This window comes from Drosophila kikkawai, chromosome X (assembly GCF_030179895.1).
Source record: "Drosophila kikkawai strain 14028-0561.14 chromosome X, DkikHiC1v2, whole genome shotgun sequence".
Classification (NCBI taxonomy): Eukaryota; Metazoa; Arthropoda; class Insecta; order Diptera; family Drosophilidae; genus Drosophila; species Drosophila kikkawai.
In genome coordinates, this window is record NC_091733.1 from 31,485,229 (window position 1) to 31,503,439 (window position 18,211).

The 18,211-nt window shown below is 38.5% G+C and overlaps 2 protein-coding genes across 7 annotated transcripts in view; both read left to right on the forward strand.

Annotated features, from left to right (window-relative positions):
- The window catches only part of norpA (no receptor potential A), a 56,047-nt gene extending 47,902 nt beyond the window's left edge, over positions 1-8,145 (forward strand). For all 6 annotated transcript variants that reach the window (XM_017175063.3, XM_017175065.3, XM_070287758.1 and 3 more), the window contains 4 exons: positions 31-1,294; positions 1,358-1,514; positions 1,947-2,036; positions 3,839-8,145. In XM_017175063.3, the coding sequence (XP_017030552.1) occupies positions 31-1,294; positions 1,358-1,514; positions 1,947-2,036; positions 3,839-3,907 (1,580 nt within the window). In that variant the 3' untranslated portion in view covers positions 3,908-8,145. The remainder of the gene's footprint in view (positions 1-30; positions 1,295-1,357; positions 1,515-1,946; positions 2,037-3,838) is intronic.
- A 307-nt stretch (positions 8,146-8,452) lies between these two features.
- On the forward strand, positions 8,453-12,237 carry LOC108080377 (pyruvate dehydrogenase phosphatase regulatory subunit, mitochondrial). The gene is made up of 6 exons (XM_017175099.3): positions 8,453-10,102; positions 10,194-10,491; positions 10,549-10,762; positions 10,826-10,979; positions 11,087-11,202; positions 11,264-12,237. Exons 1-6 carry the CDS (start codon positions 8,548-8,550, stop codon positions 11,738-11,740), a joined length of 2,814 nt encoding a protein of 937 aa, XP_017030588.1. The 5' UTR covers positions 8,453-8,547; the 3' UTR covers positions 11,741-12,237.
- The last annotated feature ends 5,974 nt before the right edge of the window (positions 12,238-18,211 follow it).

An 18,211-nucleotide genomic window follows, 5' to 3' on the forward strand; every position in this document is an offset into this window, starting at 1 on the left:
AGATATTATTCTGGGTTAACCTTCTAACAGAGAAAAACATAGCCCACAACATGTCCTCCTTTGCGGAATCGGCGGGCATGAATTACCTAAAACAGAGCTCCATTGAATTTGTCAATTACAACAAGCGTCAGATGTCTCGCATCTATCCAAAGGGCACACGGGCCGACTCCTCCAACTACATGCCGCAGGTTTTCTGGAATGCCGGCTGCCAAATGGTCTCGCTTAACTTCCAATCCTCCGATCTGCCAATGCAGCTTAACCAAGGTAAATTCGAGTACAACGGCGGCTGTGGCTACCTCCTAAAGCCGGACTTTATGCGGCGAGCAGACAAGGATTTCGATCCATTTGCCGATGCACCCGTAGACGGTGTAATTGCCGCCCAATGCTCCGTGAAGGTGATAGCCGGTCAGTTTTTGTCCGACAAGAAAGTGGGCACCTATGTGGAGGTGGACATGTTTGGTCTGCCCTCGGACACCGTCAAAAAGGAGTTTCGCACGCGACTGGTGCCCAACAATGGTCTGAATCCGGTGTACAACGAGGATGCCTTTGTGTTCCGTAAGGTGGTGCTGCCGGATTTGGCCGTTCTACGATTTGGTGTTTATGAGGAAAGCGGCAAAATGATTGGTCAACGTATCCTGCCGCTGGATGGCCTGCAAGCGGGCTATCGGCATGTGTCCCTGCGTACCGAGGCCAATTTCCCCATGTCCCTGCCAATGCTGTTCGTGAATATCGAGCTAAAGATCTATGTGCCCGATGGTTTTGAGGATTTCATGGCCATGTTGTCGGATCCGCGAGGATTTGCTGGTGCTGCAAAGCAGCAAAATGAACAAATGAAGGCCTTGGGCATTGAAGAGCAAAGCGGTGGAGCCGCTCGAGATGCTGGCAAGGCCAAGGAGGAGGAGAAAAAGGAACCCCCGCTAGTTTTTGAGCCTGTAACTCTCGAGTCGTTGCGCCAGGAGAAGGGCTTCCAGAAGGTGGGCAAGAAGCAGATCAAGGAGCTGGACACTCTGCGCAAGAAGCATGCCAAGGAGCGCACCTCGGTGCAAAAGACCCAGAATGCGGCCATCGATAAGCTGATCAAGGGCAAGAGCAAGGATGATATAAGGAATGATGCCAATATCAAGAATGCCATCAATGATCAGACCAAGCAGTGGACCGATATGATTGCCCGCCATCGCAAGGAGGAGTGGGATATGCTCCGTCAGCATGTCCAGGACTCGCAGGATGCCATGAAGGCACTCATGCTGACCGTGCAGGCAGCGCAGATCAAGCAGTTGGAGGATCGTCATGCCAGGTGAGAGGGATAGCCACCAGGTAGTGTGGGGGCGAAATTACATTGCGTTTTATTTTGCTGCAGGGATGTCAAGGATCTGAATGCCAAGCAGGCCAAAACCTCGGCGGACACGGCCAAGGAGGTGCAGAACGACAAGACGCTGAAGACCAAGAACGAGAAGGATCGGCGGCTGCGCGAGAAGCGTCAGAACAATGTGAAGCGCTTCATGGAGGAGAAGAAGGTAAGTGTTTTGAGACTCTGTTGAACAAAAATTGATAAAAATATTAATATATATTTTGATATATTTTTTTGATAGTTTTTGATTAAAATATATATTTTGATATATTTTATCGATATTTTTAAATTAAAATAAATTTTTTGATATATTTTATCGATAGTTTTTAATTAAAAAATATCGATGAAATAAATTAAAATAGGGTATTTATTAATTAAAAAATAAAAAATGAATAAAACAAACGTACAAAAAATATACATATACATTAAAATTAAAAATATCGAAAATACTCGATATATTGATATTTTTCCGATGATAAAAATTTTATATTTTTCTAAAAAGGTTATATTTTATCAATACAATATTTTTTATTTTATTTTAACGATTCTAGTCTGTCCTTATAAATTAATTAATTAAATTCCCAATTGTTTTTTACAGCAAATTGGCGTTAAGCAGGGACGCGCCATGGAGAAACTGAAGCTGGCGCACTCGAAGCAGATCGAGGAATTCAGTACCGATGTGCAAAAGGTACTGAACGAAACTCGGCCGCAGACCGACACTATAACCAGTATTGAGACTGTACTTTAGACAACAACCACACCTGTATAGAGAGCTAGAGGGCGAAAAACCGTAAACGATAAAATCGATAAAACCCCGATATAAACGATAACAGATAACTGAAATCACAAATGAAAGCAAACAACAACTGAAACTGAAAATATAAAAAAATTCAAAGCTAAAAAATGCATCTCCCAAACGATTGATATAAAAGTGACAGACAGAGAGAAAGAGAGAGAGTGAGAGTGAGAGAGCGAGAGCGAGAGAGAGGGACCATCGACTGGGGATGCATATACCAATATAACTAATATACCAATAACTAATAACTGATAACTAATAACCGATAAACCAAATAACCAAATCACAAACGAAAAAGAAAACCCAACCTAACCGAACCGTTACCCATCCGTACTAACCTGAAAGTAATCGATCAGTCAAGTAGCTGCTAATCTTTCACACTAACTGCTAAGATGTAATTATCTACTACTACTTCCTTATATATGTATTATATATTGATATATATATATATTTATTGGTACATGTTCATTTACTTTCATGCCTCACCATGTGCTCTCTCATTTTTCTAGGACTTCTCTGTTTAGTTTTCTTTAATTTTTAGTGTGGAATATTTTTAAAAAATTATTTTACTTAGATAAATTTTGTAAAATATTTTATTTTAATTCATAATTAAATATTTATTAAATAATATATATTACTAAATATATTTATTAAGTATGATATATTAATAAATATATTTATAAAATATTTTATTTATTTTATTTTGAAATATTAAAAAGATATATATATTTAACATAGATAAATTTTTTTAAATATATAATATTCATTTTTTAATTAAATATTTTTTAAATAATATTTATTAATTTATATATTCATTAAATATTTTATTTATTTATTTATTAAATATTATATTTTAATATATATATTTAATAAATTTTAAATAAAAAATAAATTTAAATATAATATATATATTTATTCAATATTCTATTTATTAAATAATATATATTAATATATATATTTTTTAAATATTTTTAACATAAATTTCCACACCAAGAATCATGTTAATTTTTTGGTTTATATTTAATTTCGATTTTATTTGCTTTTCTGTGCTTAAGTTGTATGTGTGCTCTGTGTCTCCAGCCTTTTTGCCACTTTGATATTGATCCCTAAGCCTCTGTATCCCATGTATCCTACTTCCTCTGACTATGTGTTATATATACCTACTATATATAGTTAAGATCTTGGCTCGAATCCTGTTAAACCTAGAGAATCCAAGCTCGCAGCTCAACTATCGAACTACTTAGCTCCCTCTCTCTCTCTCTCTCTCTCTCTCTCTCTCTCTCTCTCTCTCTCTCTCTCTCTCTGTCTCACTCTGTCTCTATGTATCTCTGTCTTTGTAGCTGTCTCTCTTTCTAACACCCGATTTGCCACGCCCCTTCCACCCAAATATAACGCCTTGTCATTTATCGTTTGCTGTGTCGCCCGCCCTAACCTTAAACAAAAAATAAAAACAAATTAAAAAATTGTCAAAGAAAATTAACCAAGAAAAACTAAACTAAAAATTCTCTTTTCTCTCGCTCTTTCTCTCTCTATTTCTCTCTTTCCAACACTTTTCATTTCACACTTACACACACACACGAAACAAATTTGTTTACTTTTGCGAAAAAACTATGTTTTGTATTTTGTTTATCACGCTGCCCGCCTGCTGTCACCATCAACGCTTCAAAAACCAAACAAACAAAAAAAAATCCTAGCTTATGGACATGTACAAAATCGAGGAGGAGGCCTATAAGACGCAAGGAAAAACGGAGTTTTATGCCTAAGATGGGTTCAAGAAATCAAACCAAAAACTTATAGAAAAAACAGAGGAGCACCGCGACATACCAAAAATATATATATAACATAAAAACTAGGCATCATGGCAGCAATGATGTTTGGGAATTTATTTAAGATTGAAGATGCTAAACCCCCCAAACACTTCTCACACACACGCATCTTCAAAAGGATTAACTTTACTTATATATATACATTATATTATATATATATCTATAACTTATCAACTAGAAGTCGAGAAAACCAACTGGAAAGTCAACACTTTGTGCTTTATATTTATTTAAGATTCTGCGCGATGATCGCGATAAAGATGAGTTAAGGCGAAAAATGGATGTTAAGGTATTTTATGCAAACGAAGGCGAAACTCGTAAGGAGTATATTTTATCCCTCTCGAATCCCCCCCTTGTAATTTATTTTGAAATAACAAGAAAAAAAAAAAACTAAAATTAAATATAAAAAAAAAAATATATGAAGAATACCGAAAACAAAATCTTGATAGGTATTTTTGTGCTAAAAACACGAATAACGGTACACCGATAAGTTTAGAACACAAAAACAAGGCGTTTCAAGACTATAAAAGGCGAGGGCCAGTTTGGTAATAAATATTTCACGGTTGCCAGGTAAAATAAAATTAATAAAAAATATCAAAAGGAATTTTAAAATTTTTAAAAATATTTATTTTCAATTTTAATATAAACTAAAAGCAAATTAAATTAAATTTTAGACAATATAATTTGGTTTTTAATGTTTATTACAAAAACTGTGTAAATAACCGACTTTTGGGACAAAGAAAAAATAATTCTAATCAGGTTATTTTTAATTTTCATTAATTTTTTAGACTCAAAGTGAAATATTTCAACCAAAAACTGGCCCTACATATAGCGCATACACCACACTTCCCTAACACAACACCCCACATAAACACACACACACACACTCTCATAAAATCGTACGTTTCAAGTGAACTACTTACATGAGTTTCCGATTCTCCACCTAATAGCTTAGCGAAATAAAAACTAACATTAACCAGAGTAATGCCAGTAATTCCAAAGTAACTAAAACCCCCAAAAAAAGATACCACAAAACGTAACCACAAAAAACTCTCAGACAGAAATAAGATCAGAAAAAAGATCAAAATGTTTAAGCGGGATATGTAGTCTAGTGTAGTCTCTAACCTGAGATGTTGTTTTTTTTTTTTCTTTTTTTTTTTCCAGAGAAAGATACAAAAATCCAGAGCATTTATTTTGCAAAAAAAAAAGAAATAAATAAAAAAACTAAACTAAAAAACCAGAGAAAACTCAACTGAAACCTAAGAGAGGAAGCTGAAAAGCTTCAGAGATTCCCACAGCAGTCACAGGTCATTAAACAATGAGGCATTGCAAATAGTTTATAAAGTAAATGTTATAAAACTGAAGAAAACCCAAGTATTAAATGTGTAATTCAAACAATGAAACACCCCTACCGGCAAAACACACACACACTCACACTCTCTCTCTTTGACAACTGGACAAAACAAGGACACTGTAAGGATACGAATATAAATTATTTATGATTTATTTATGGGTTCTAAAATATATATAACTAAGAATCGAATTAAACCTAATTTCTATATTTTACAAACCTCAAAAAAGTAGCCAAAAAAATAGTTATACATACACACAGAGAGAAAAACCTACACACCCAAAACAAAAACCTAATACTTACATAGATCTAGTGAATATATATACCAAAAAGTAAGCGATACAAGCAAGAACTTAAGATAGATTCTGTTTCGAATTGTCAGACCGTTTATGTTGCACTCCAAAAAAAATTGCTGTTTGCATGTATTGTAGTTGTTGCAAGAAACAAAAAATAAAAAAAATGAAAATCAAATACCAATTAAAAAAAGAAAAATAAAAACAAACTAAAACATAAAAGTATAACAACTAAAATGAGAAAAGTCAGAGAGCAGGTCGGTAAAGTACTCCAAAATGTTTAAAAAAAAACCTTTGATTACTTTTCGTTTTTTTCAATTGAATTTAAATTTAAAACTAAAAGAATGTGCCCTAAAAAAAAGAAAAACAAAGAAAGAAAGAAAGATCGAAGACGGAAGCGTATACACTGTGCTATTAAGGAAACGAAAACATTTAGTTAACTCATACAAGGTAACTGTACCAAATTATGTACTATATTTAACCTATGCATACGACTATATGATGTATTTAGAGAATTGATCAAGTTCTATGAATGTGATAAGCGGTTACATTTTATTACACGAACTTTAAACGAACAACCCAAAAACCGAAGCGAAACGAAACCCCCCTTTTTTTTTGATGGCGTGCTTTAGCTCTAGTTCAGTGACCCTTCCCAATACTTTCGCCTTACCCAACACTGGTCTTCGGTTGGCTCTTTCCGTTAGTAATGAAAAACAAAAAGGATAACACGAGGACAAGTAGAGAAACTTAACGAATGCGAAGCTTTGTATGATATGTAATATAATGTGCCAATCCCAATGTTAACCAAAAAAAAAAAAAGAAAGAAGGAAAAAGAAAAGAAAACTTAAGAAATGAACTAAAACTAATTTATTTATTCGCATGTATAATGTATACATTAGATAGAGGCCTAGCCTCTTAGTCAAAAAGCCCTCAATTCTGGCACACACACCCAACACACACACACACACAGGCAGGGCTTATCCTGGCAATTTCCAGCGAAACTTTTCCGGGGGAAAAAGCTCTAAAGAAAAGAGCAGGGAAAAAAAGGATAAGGGAAAATAAGGCTTAAGTTCCGGCAGATGACGCCAGGCTTAACAAACTAAAAACAATTTTAATTACGTTTTTTGCCAGAATAAATATCATATTTGATATATTACTGGTTCTTATAAGAATTTGTATCATGAATTTAAACTTTAAATATTGTGTGTAATTTTAAAAATGACTTTTTTAAAAAGGAAACTCCTTGAGTAAGGACAACAGAGGGCGCCAAAAGTAAGCTGTGAGAAAAACTTGACTTGTTCCCCCCTTTAAAAACCTCTAGAAACCCTGATTCGCTGGTATATTGCCAGGTATGACCTAGTCAAACGTGTCAATTTTTTTTGTTTTTATTTATTTTTTTAAATTATTCCATATTTTTTTTTTTATTAAAATCTAAATAAGTTGTAGTCTTTATAGGGAGATGAAGCGCTAGAGCAAAAACTGTTACAGGATAATTGCTTGACGATGTAGCAACAACCCACACTAGGGGCCACATTGATCTAGTTTTTGTAGTTCTGTGAGAGAGCTAAAAACCACCCCGGGATAATGAGATAATAGGGCGTTATCTAAATGTATCTAGAACTCTCGTAACGTATATCGTATCTATTGATTACGTACTACGTGCCATGTGCTACGTATTACGCAGAAGAACCACCTGCTGTATAAGAAAAACAAAACCACATAGTAATGTTATAATCTATAGTTTAATGAGGTCGCACGATGGATGGATGGGAATCAAAACTAAAACAGTTGGAGCGGAGCGAAGAAAATTAACTTATATTAAATAATGCTGCGTATGAACTTATGATTATATACTATACTATATATATTACACTATTATGATTATCCTTAAATTATGATTATGAAGAGAGAGAGAGAGCGCGCGTATAAATTCAATTGCAATAAATTCTATTCCGCATCTGAACTTGTTTTCCCCCCTCTCCCCCAACGAAATATTTAAAAATATATATATGTATATTTTTTTTTTGTTGTTCACAAAGCTCCCTCCTCAAAGGGCAATTATGTAATGGATTAAGATTAAGTTTTTTTGGGGCAATTATGCTTACTTAATGAATAAAGTAAATACAAAACTAAAGAAGCACGACGACAATTCGGAGACCTTGTAAAAATTAGTTTAGCTGTAATGAAAAAAAAACAGTTAGAGAGCAACAGCCACCTCCTTCTCCCCCCTGCACTATGCATTATTATATATGTATATGTAATATCCAGGATATGAACACAGGCACTGGACCTGGACCCTCTCGATTGTTATGATTTCCTTCGGTCTGATTGCGTTTCTTGGAGAAGGCGAGCAGAGGGGCTTCAGTTAAAAGAAAAAATAATACAAATAAAAACCCTAAACCCACACAGAAATTGTAAACAAAGAAAAACAAAACACAACAAAAAAAAAATTAAGAAAACTGGAAAAAAATAGAAAAACTAAGAAGTTACTGGGTGTTTTTGGTGGTTATTGGAAATAAATCTTCAAAAGAAAAGTTGTGTTTTTCATGGATTTTGTGGGTTGTTTTTGAGGGGTTTATTTTTTTAATAATTTTTTATTGTAATAATTTTCTTTTCTTGTTTAATTATTTTCCTTTTTTAATAATTTTCTTTTCTTATAATTCTCTTTTTAGTTTTTAAATTTAATGTAAGTTTTAAAAGCTAAATATTTTCAGTGTAATTTATTTTGGCTAGAAAACAGCTATAAAAACCGCTAGCCGCTGATTACACCTTGACAATCGCCAGATCTACCCGGAAAATAGCTAAATTGGCAACGATTAACGATATTTCGAGATTATCGATGTTTCCCCATCTCTAAATCTCAGGAAATACGCGTAGATTCGGAAATACGTTAATTCCTACCTTGCTTATGTGTCCGGAGATCCTCGGGGGACAAGATGATGAAACTCCTGGATGTGGGCGGCCGGCGTTGTGGCGGAGCAGCTAGGAGATGGCTTCTGCCCGCAGGCCCAGTGCGTTGCCTGGCGGATGCATCGGCGGCCGCGGCGGCGGCGGATGAGCCGCTGCTCCGGAAGCGCAAATTCAAGCCACAGCAGGCTCCGGATCTCAGCGAGGAGCTGGCGGGCCAACTGCCATCCAAGGCCCGCGTAGTGATCTGCGGCGGCGGCATCACCGGCGCCTCGGTGGCCTATCACCTGGGCCTGAGCGGCTGGGGCGGCGAGACGCTGGTCGTGGAACAGGATCGTGTGGGCGGCGAGCTGCCATGGACGGCCTGCGGCCTGGCCGGACGCTTCGAGCCCAGTTACACCGAGCTGAAGCTGGCGGAGTACTCCATCGATCTGATCAAGCGGCTGGCGGAGCAGGGATTGCCCACGGGATGGCGGCAAGTGGGCAGCTTGAACCTAGCACGCAGCTGGGACCGGATGACGGCCTTCAACCGCATGAAATCACAGGCCGTGGCCTGGGGCATGCGCTGCGAAATCCTGTCGCCGGAACAGTGCCGCGACCACTGCGATCTGCTCTCCCTGGATGGCATCGAGGGCGGCCTGTGGATACCCGAGGATGGGGTGTGTGATCCAATGCTGGTGTGCCAGGCCTATCTCACCGAGGCCCAGCGCCTGGGCGTTCGTGTCGTGGAGCATTGTGCCATCAAGAAGATCCACAGCGAACATGGCAAGGTGCGCGGCGTGGAGACGACGGCGGGCGATGTGGAGTGTGATTATTTTGTGAATTGCACGGGCTTCTGGGCCCGCGAGGTGGGCACCCTGTCCAAGCCGGTGGTGAAGGTGCCCCTGAAGGCGGTGGAGCATCATTACCTGCACACGCGACCCATTGAGGGCCTCAGTCCGGATACGCCATTCGTGAGGGACTTTGATGGACGCATCTTCTTCCGCGAGTGCGAGGGTCACATTCTGGCTGGAGGCTTCGAACGGGAGGCCAAGATGGTGTATGAGGATGGCGTGATACCGCTGTCGCAAACGGCCAGGCAGCATCCACCAGATTGGGATCACTTCCATGAGCTGCTCGACGCCCTGCTGCTGCGAGTGCCTGCCTTTCGGGGCGCCACCCTCGATCGGTTGACCAACTCGCTGCAGGTCTTCTCGCCGGACTGCAAGTGGATCCTGGGTGAGGCTCCTGAGATTCAGAATTACTATGTGGCCGCCGGCAACAAGACAATGGGCGTCTCCGCCTCGGGTGGCATTGGACGTGTGCTCACCGATTTGATAACCAAGGGTTCTACGTATTTGGATTTGCATATTCTGGACATTAGTCGGTTTCTGGGGCTGCACAACAATCGCAAGTTTCTAAGGGATCGCTGCAAGGAGGCGCCTGGCAAGCATTTTGAGATCAACTATCCGTTTGAGGAGTTCCAAACCGGCAGGAATCTGCGCATGTCACCCATCTATCCGCAGCTGAAGGAGGCGGGCGCCGTTTTTGGCCAGTCAATGGGTTACGAGAGACCCAATTACTTTGATCAGCAGGATAAGCAGGGTGAGTAGGAGTATGAATATTTAAGGAAAAATAGAAAGAGTTGCGATAATTTCTTTATTTAAACCTTAAAACTTCTCTGTTTCCCCCACAGATGAGTTCGGTTTGCCCCGCTTTCGCATTGCCCAGACCCGCACCTTTGGCAAGCCGCCCTGGTTCGATCATGTGGCCTCCGAGTATCGGGCCTGCCGCGAGCGCATAGGCATTGCCGACTACAGTTCCTTTACCAAATACGACTTCTGGTCGAAGGGCAATGAGGTGGTGGAGCTGCTCCAATATCTATGCTCTAATGATGTGGATGTGGCAGTGGGCTCCATTATACACACGGGCATGCAGAATCCAAATGGTGGCTACGAGAACGATTGCTCTTTGGCCAGGCTATCAGAGAGGCAGTGAGTATGGAATAGGATTAGCTGCCACCTACCTTTAATACCCTTCTCCCATTGTAGCTACATGATGATTGCTCCGACCATACAGCAGACCCGCTCCATGTGCTGGATACGCAAACACATGCCCGACCATCTGAGGGCCAAGGTGAATGTGGCGGATGTGACCTCCATGTATACGGCCATTTGCATTCTAGGACCCTATTCAAGGATTCTGCTCTCCGAGCTCACCGACACGGATCTCACGCCCAAGAGTTTTCCCTTCTTTACCTACAAGGTGGGTGTAGTGCATCCTTATGGGAAATTCTTAATTTTAACTCGGTTTTTTTGGTTATTGCAGGAACTGGATGTGGGCCTGGCGGATGGCATTCGTGTGCTAAACATCACCCACACGGGCGAACTGGGCTATGTCCTTTATATACCCAACGAATATGCTTTGCATGTGTACTCCAGGCTCTATCAGGCGGGCCAGAAGTTTAACATACAGCATGCAGGTGAGTTTGGCTGGAGATTTTGTAAAATTTAATAGATTTTTATTTGATTTTTCTTGATTTTACTTGATTTTACTTTATTTTTCTTAATTTGTAATCCCTTTTTTTAGGCTACTATGCCACGCGTGCCTTGCGCATTGAAAAGTTCTATGCCTTTTGGGGCCAGGATTTGGATACCTTTACCACCCCCCTGGAATGTGGACGCAGTTGGCGTGTCAAGTTCAATGTGAGTTTGGGAAAAGCTTGAAAGGATTATCCAGTAAATTACAATTCAAAATCCTCCACAGAAACCCATCGACTTTATAGGCCGCAGTGCCTTGCTCAAGCAACGCGAGGAGGGAGTGAAACGCATGTATGTCCAGCTTTTGCTGAACGACCATGACCACGAGGTGGACATGTGGTGCTGGGGCGGTGAGCCCATTTATCGTGATGGCGTCTATGTGGGCATGACCACCACCACCGGCTATGGTTACACTTTCGAGAAGCAAGTCTGCCTGGGATTTGTGCGCAACTTTGATGAGGCTGGCGGTGAGCTGCCGGTGACCAATGAGTATGTACTCTCTGGCCACTATGAGGTGGAGGTGGCCGGCGTACGTTTCGAGGCCAAGGTCAATCTGCATTCACCGAATCTGCCCACCAAGTTTCCGGATCGTGAGCGTGAGGCGTATCATGCCACGCGGGATAAGCCGGATCAGGCGGATCTCCTGTCGTTTGGCGGAGCTGGAGTGGTCACTGGTACGGGCACGCCCACGGGAACGCTGTGAGGAGGTGATAGTAACTCCCAGTTCAATTCGAGAGTCTCAAAGGAAAGCGATATTATTTGATATTTAAGGAAGCGAGCGAAGAGTTTAGATAGACAAAAAATGGTAGAAACCATAAAAAAAACACCAAAAAAAGGATATTAAATGTTATAAAAAAAAACAAAAACAAAGCAGTATCAAAGCATTTCTTTTGTGCGTCAATTTATACAAGGGATTTGTGATTTTATACAACAAAAACAATAATAATAAAGGCTTTGATACTGTTTTTTCACACACACATATATATATATTAATAATGTACTGTAACATTTTCTGACTGTGTAATGAGTGAGAGATGATAACCAAAATGTTTGCCTGCTCAATCACTTGACTTTGATATGAAAAGAAGCAGGTCTTTTTTGTTTTATTTTCTTTTTTTTTATGTATTTTGTGGCACATTGTTGATAAACGGCACAAAATTTATACCGAATAAAATATATTTTTATTGTTTAACTAAAAAATTAACAAGTCTTTTTGGAGGAGCGGAAGGTGAAGAAGAAAGGAAGCTGTAAACCCTGGCAGTTTGTTTTTGGATCATTAAAAATCTATCTATTTAGGTAAAATTAATAGAAAAAATAATATAAAAAATAATTAATAATAATATAAAAGTTGTATGTTTATTTATAAATAAATATTATATAATATTTATTTAAAAATACATTGAAAAATAGTGAAGCTTACATTTTTATACCCTTGCAGGGTATTATAATTTCAGTCAGAAGTTTGCAACGCAGTGAAGGAGACGTTTCCGACCCTATAAACCATATATATTCTTGATCAGCATTAAAATTCGAATCGTTTAAGCCATGTTTGGAGGAAATCAAATTTTGAGCCATTTTTGCGAAATTTGATAAGGGGTTACATCATTAAAATTTTTGATTTTGATAAAAAATTGAATTTTCAAATTTTTTAAATGAAGTATGCAGATTTATTAACTGTAGAAAATCTTGCACAGAACAGTTTTCCGATTTAAAATTAATGCTCTTTTGGCCGAGTTATGATATTTTTAATTTAAAAAAATTCAAGAAGTTTTTTAATATAAAAAATCAGATTTTATAATACAAAATAATATTTTTCTAAGTCAAGGAAACATTTCCGACCCCATAAACCATATATATTCTTGATCAGCATCAACAGGGGAATCTTTCTAGACATGTCCGGAAGAAATCGATTTTTTTGCCATTTTTGCGAAATTTGATAAGGGGTTACATCATTAAAATTCTCAATTTTTGACCTAAATTTTTTTTTCTAACTAAGTATGCAGATTTGTTAACCTCATAAAAACTAACACAGAACAGTTTTTCGATTTAAAATTAATGCATTTTTGGCAGAGTTATCATATTTTTTAATATAAAAAATCAGATTTTATAATACAAAATAATATTTTTTTAAGTGAAGGAGTCATTTCCGACCCCATAAACCATATATATTCTTGATCAGCATTAAAATACGAATCGTTTAAGCCATGTTTGGAGGAAATCAAATTTTGAGTCATTTTTGCGAAATTTGATAAGGGGTTACATCATTAAAATTCGCAAAAATTGACCAAAATTTTTTTTTCTAACTAAGTATGCAGATTTGTAAACCTCATAAAAACTAACACAGAACAGTTTTTCGATTTAAAATTAATGCATTTTTGACTTAGTTATGATATACTTTAATTGTTACCTGCAAGGGTATACAAACTTTGGCTGGCCAAAGTTAGCTTTCTTTCTTGTTCTCTATTAATTTCCTGATTGTTCCTATGGCAGCTATAAGATATAGTCGTCCGATTTATATGAAATTAAATATAAAATTCTAGAATAATAAAAAATGGCCACACCTCAAAAATGATTAAAATACGTTGAGAAATATCAAAATTATAATTTTTTTCTATTAATTTCCCTATCGTTTCTATGGCAACTATATGATATAGTCGTCCGATCCAGCCTGAACAGACTTATATAGCATTTAGAGTACCCAAAAGACTATATGCAAAGTTTCATTAAGAAAGCTTCAAAACTGAGGGACTAGTTTGGCTAGATCAACTCGGCTGTTGATGCAGATCAAGAATACATACACTTTAAAGGATCAGAAATGTCTCCTTCTTCCTTACAAACTTCTCACAAATCTTATAATATAAAAATCAGCTTTGGTCTAATCCCCCAAAGGGTTAAGACTGTAGCATCTGTTGGCCAAAAGCAACTCGAAGAGTGTGTTTTGATGGCTAAGACACTCAGGCGTGTGCTAATGCCCAAAAACTCTTAGACCAAGATTGCAGAGCCAGAGCACAGAGCACATGTTTTGGCCAAGTTTCGACTCTGGCCAAGCCATGCTTTACTTTACTTTTGCTTTGCTTTGCTTTCTTGGCCAAAAAGTTTTGCTTGTGAAACGAAAAAAATACAGGCTACTGGCGGCTGGTGGTGGTGGCCTGCTGTTGTCTTACGTCCTGGAGGCGCTTTTCGGCCACGCTTGGCTAACTCTTGTGGCCAAGTTCGGTCTGGTGGCCTGTGTGTGTGTATGTAGGATTACAAACTATCTTTTTGTTAGTAATTAGCTGCACACGATAAACGTGACATTATTATTGTTGGGCCAAAAGTTTGTGTTGCCTTCAAACTGGGCCTCGGCTCCTCATGCTTCTTGTGTGCATTTGAATTTTAGGGGGACTTGGAGGAGGGAAAACCTGCTGCCCCGCTTGCCCGTTTTACAAATGAGTATTTGTTAAATCAAAAATTCAAGTGGCAATGCCGCACTCCAATGGCGCCAGCTCCCAACTCCATCATCATCCATAGCCGCCGCCACAGCCACATCCCAGGGAGAAATGATCAATTTTGGAGCCGCCATATCCCAGAGTCGCAACAGCCAACAGCCACATCCACATCCACATCCACTGTCTGTGGTGGCTCCGCCTTCGGGTCGTGTAATTTATGCCCATTTATTGTGTGGTCGCTCCTACCGTCTTGCCTGTGGTTTCTCTGTGGATCTGCGGAGAGCAATCACCGAATTTGCATACAAATGTCCCAGCTTCGGACTCGGACTCGGCCTCGGATTTGGTTGTGGATTCCAGATTCAGAATCAGATTCAGTTTCTGTTTCTGTTTCTGTTAGTGATTCTGATTTCGATTTCCAGTCTCAGTCCCACTCCCAGTCCCAGTCCCTCGCCCCAGCTGGCGTCTAGGGTCAATTTCAATTTGTGGTCACTCGGAGACGGTTGCCCCAGGATGGGGGGGGATTGGACATGGCGTGTACACCATGTACATACCTGTGTATGGACTAACTGCCTTGGCTGATGTCGCTTTTTTGGCCAATTTAATTCATCATCATTTTGACAGATGATGAATCGCCGTTGAATGTGATTAAGAGTGCCTTCTTGGGTGGTTTTAACTAAAGTTAACATAATATTAAAATACTAAATAAAATTATATTGTACTAGTTTTTCAAAAGAAGACACAAACATAACCCCAATTTTTGGTATTCAAAGAACGCACAGAAAAGAAGGGTTATATTTGCTTACTCATTTCAAAGACTGGATATAAAAAGTAAGTAATAAAAAATCAATTTAAACATTTTCAACTCCAAGAAAACGAGGAAAAATCTTGAATTATTAACAAATTCACACTTTAGAAATTTAGGAAACACGCTTCGTTTTTTATAAACCCGAAATATTCCTTATTTCCTTACTTACCTTTTCTGCTGAGACGCCTGAATTCTATTTTCTTTTATATTTCACTTATTTTCACATTTCTTTTTACAACTCAGTAAAACTGAGTAAGCAGCTTTGTTAAGCTTAGAAAAACGAACTTTGAACAGCTTTCCGAATTGAATTTTATGCATTGTTGGCTGAGTTATGAACATTTGAAAATGAGGTTGTTTTCCCAAAATAAATCGCACCATTTTTGCAAAAATCAGTAAAATTCTCAAAAATTGAGAAAAAATGACATTGAAAACGTAGTATGCAGTTTTGTTAAGCGTAATAAAAGCAACTCAAAACAGCTTTCCAAATTGAATTTCATGCATTTTTGGATGAATTATAAACATTTGAAAATGAGGTTTTGTTCTGGCTGAGTTATGAACCTCTGATATTTAAGTTTTTGCTTCCTATTGTTTAAAAAATTCTTTAAAATTACAGGTAGAAATTTCAGTAAAACTGAGTAAGCAGTTTTGTTAAGCGGAGAATAACATACTCAGAACCGCTTTCCGAATTGAATTTCATGTGTTTTTGGATGAACTATGAACATTTGAAAATTAGTCAAAATGTCAAAATAAATCGATCCAATTTTTCAAAAATATGTAAGGGGTACCATCATTAAAATTCTCAAAAATTGAGAAAAAATGACATTGAAAACGTAGTATGCAGTTTTGTTAAGCGTAATAAAAGCAACTCAAAACAGCTTTCCAAATTGAATTTCAAGGGTTTTTGGATGAATAATGAACATTTGAAAATGTGGTTTTGTTCTGGCTGAGCTATGAACCTCTGATATTTAGTTTTTTGCATCTTATTGTTTAAAAAATTCTTTAAAAATTACAGGTAGAAATTTTAGTAAAACTGAGTAAGCAGTTTTGTTAAACGGAGAATAACGAACTCAGAACCGCTTTCCGAATTGAATTTCATGCATTTTTGGATGAATTAAGCCCCATTTTTTTTTAATATTAGCTTTTTTCCAAAGATTATCAAAATAAATCGCACTCTTTTTTAAATTTTATTGCAGCAAGCTGCCAGGAGCTGAAAGCGGATGCAGGATCCGGACGAAAAGAAGCAGAAGCGGACACGGTGCTGGGGCAGCACGACGAGGGTGCCACCAAGACCGAGCCGAAACCACTGGAAACGACCTTCGATATTCCCACATGCCTCACCTTTTCTTTTTGTATTTATTTAAAGCTGAAATAAATAATAACCCCTAAAAAATATGTTATTTTTCAGTTATGAGGAGGATGCGGTTATTTTGTGGGTGGGATAATTTAAATAAGCTCAATAGAAGAGCATTCTTGCGGAGGAAAATGAAAGAAACATCAAATATTGCAAAATAGCTAGATGAGCATCGCTGGCAGTTAGTGCGGTGCCATTTTGTCCCAATAATGCAAAATTGCTAGATGCGCATCACTGGCAGTTAGTGCGGTGCTATTTTGTCCCAATAATGCAAAATAGCTAGATGCGCATCACTGGCAGTTAGTGCGGTGATATTTTGTCCCAATAATGCAAAATTGCTAGATGCGCATCACTGGCAGTTAGTGCGGTGCTATTTTGTCCCAATAATGCAAAATAGCTAGATGCGCATCACTGGCAGTTAGTGCGGTGCCATTTTGTCCCAATAATGCAAAATAGCTAGATGAGCATCACTGGCAGTTAGTGCGGTGCCATTTTGTCCCAATAATGCAAAATAGCTAGATGAGCATCACTGGCAGTTAGTGCGGTGCCATTTTGTCCCAATAATGCAAAATAACTAGATGAGCATCGCTGGCAGTTAGTGCGGTGCCATTTTGTCCCAATAATGCAAAATAGCTAGATGAGCATCACTGGCAGTTAGTGCGGTGCTATTTTGTCCCAATAATGCAAAATAGCTAGATGCGCATCACTGGCAGTTAGTGCGGTGCCATTTTGTCCCAATAATGCAAAATAGCTAGATGCGCATCACTGGCAGTTAGTGCGGTGCCATTTTGTCCCAATAATGCAAAATAGCTAGATGCGCATCACTGGCAGTTAGTGCGGTGCCATTTTGTCCCAATAATGCAAAATAGCTAGATGAGCATCACTGGCAGTTAGTGCGGTGCCATTTTGTCCCAATAATGCAAAATAGCTAGATGAGCATCACTGGCAGTTAGTGCGGTGCCATTTTGTCCCAATAATGCAAAATAGCTAGATGCGCATCACTGGCAGTTAGTGCGGTGCCATTTTGTCCCAATAATGCAAAATAGCTAGATGCGCATCACTGGCAGTTAGTGCGGTGCCATTTTGTCCCAATAATGCAAAATAGCTAGATGAGCATCGCTGGCAGTTAGTGCGGTGCCATTTTGTCCCAATAATGCAAAATAGCTAGATGAGCATCGCTGGCAGTTAGTGCGGTGCCATTTTGTCCCAATAATGCAAAATAGCTATATGAGCATCACTGGCAGTTAGTGCAGTGCTATTTTGTCCCGATAATGCAAAATAGCTAGATGAGCATCACTGGCAGTTGTCCCAATAATGCAAAATAGCTAAATGCGCATCACTGCCATTAAAACTGATTTCATTGGCCCCCAATATTGCAATATATAGCCAGATGAGAATCACTGATGCATATGAGCATCACTGACATTAAGCCCGATTTTTTGCCCCGCCAATATTCAATTATAGCCAGATGAGCATCACTGATACAGATGAGCATCACTGATGCAAATGAGCATCACTGATGCAATTGAGCCAAATTTCTAAAATTTGGCCGCTTCCCAAACTGGGGTAACAGGCGAACAGAAACCAGCA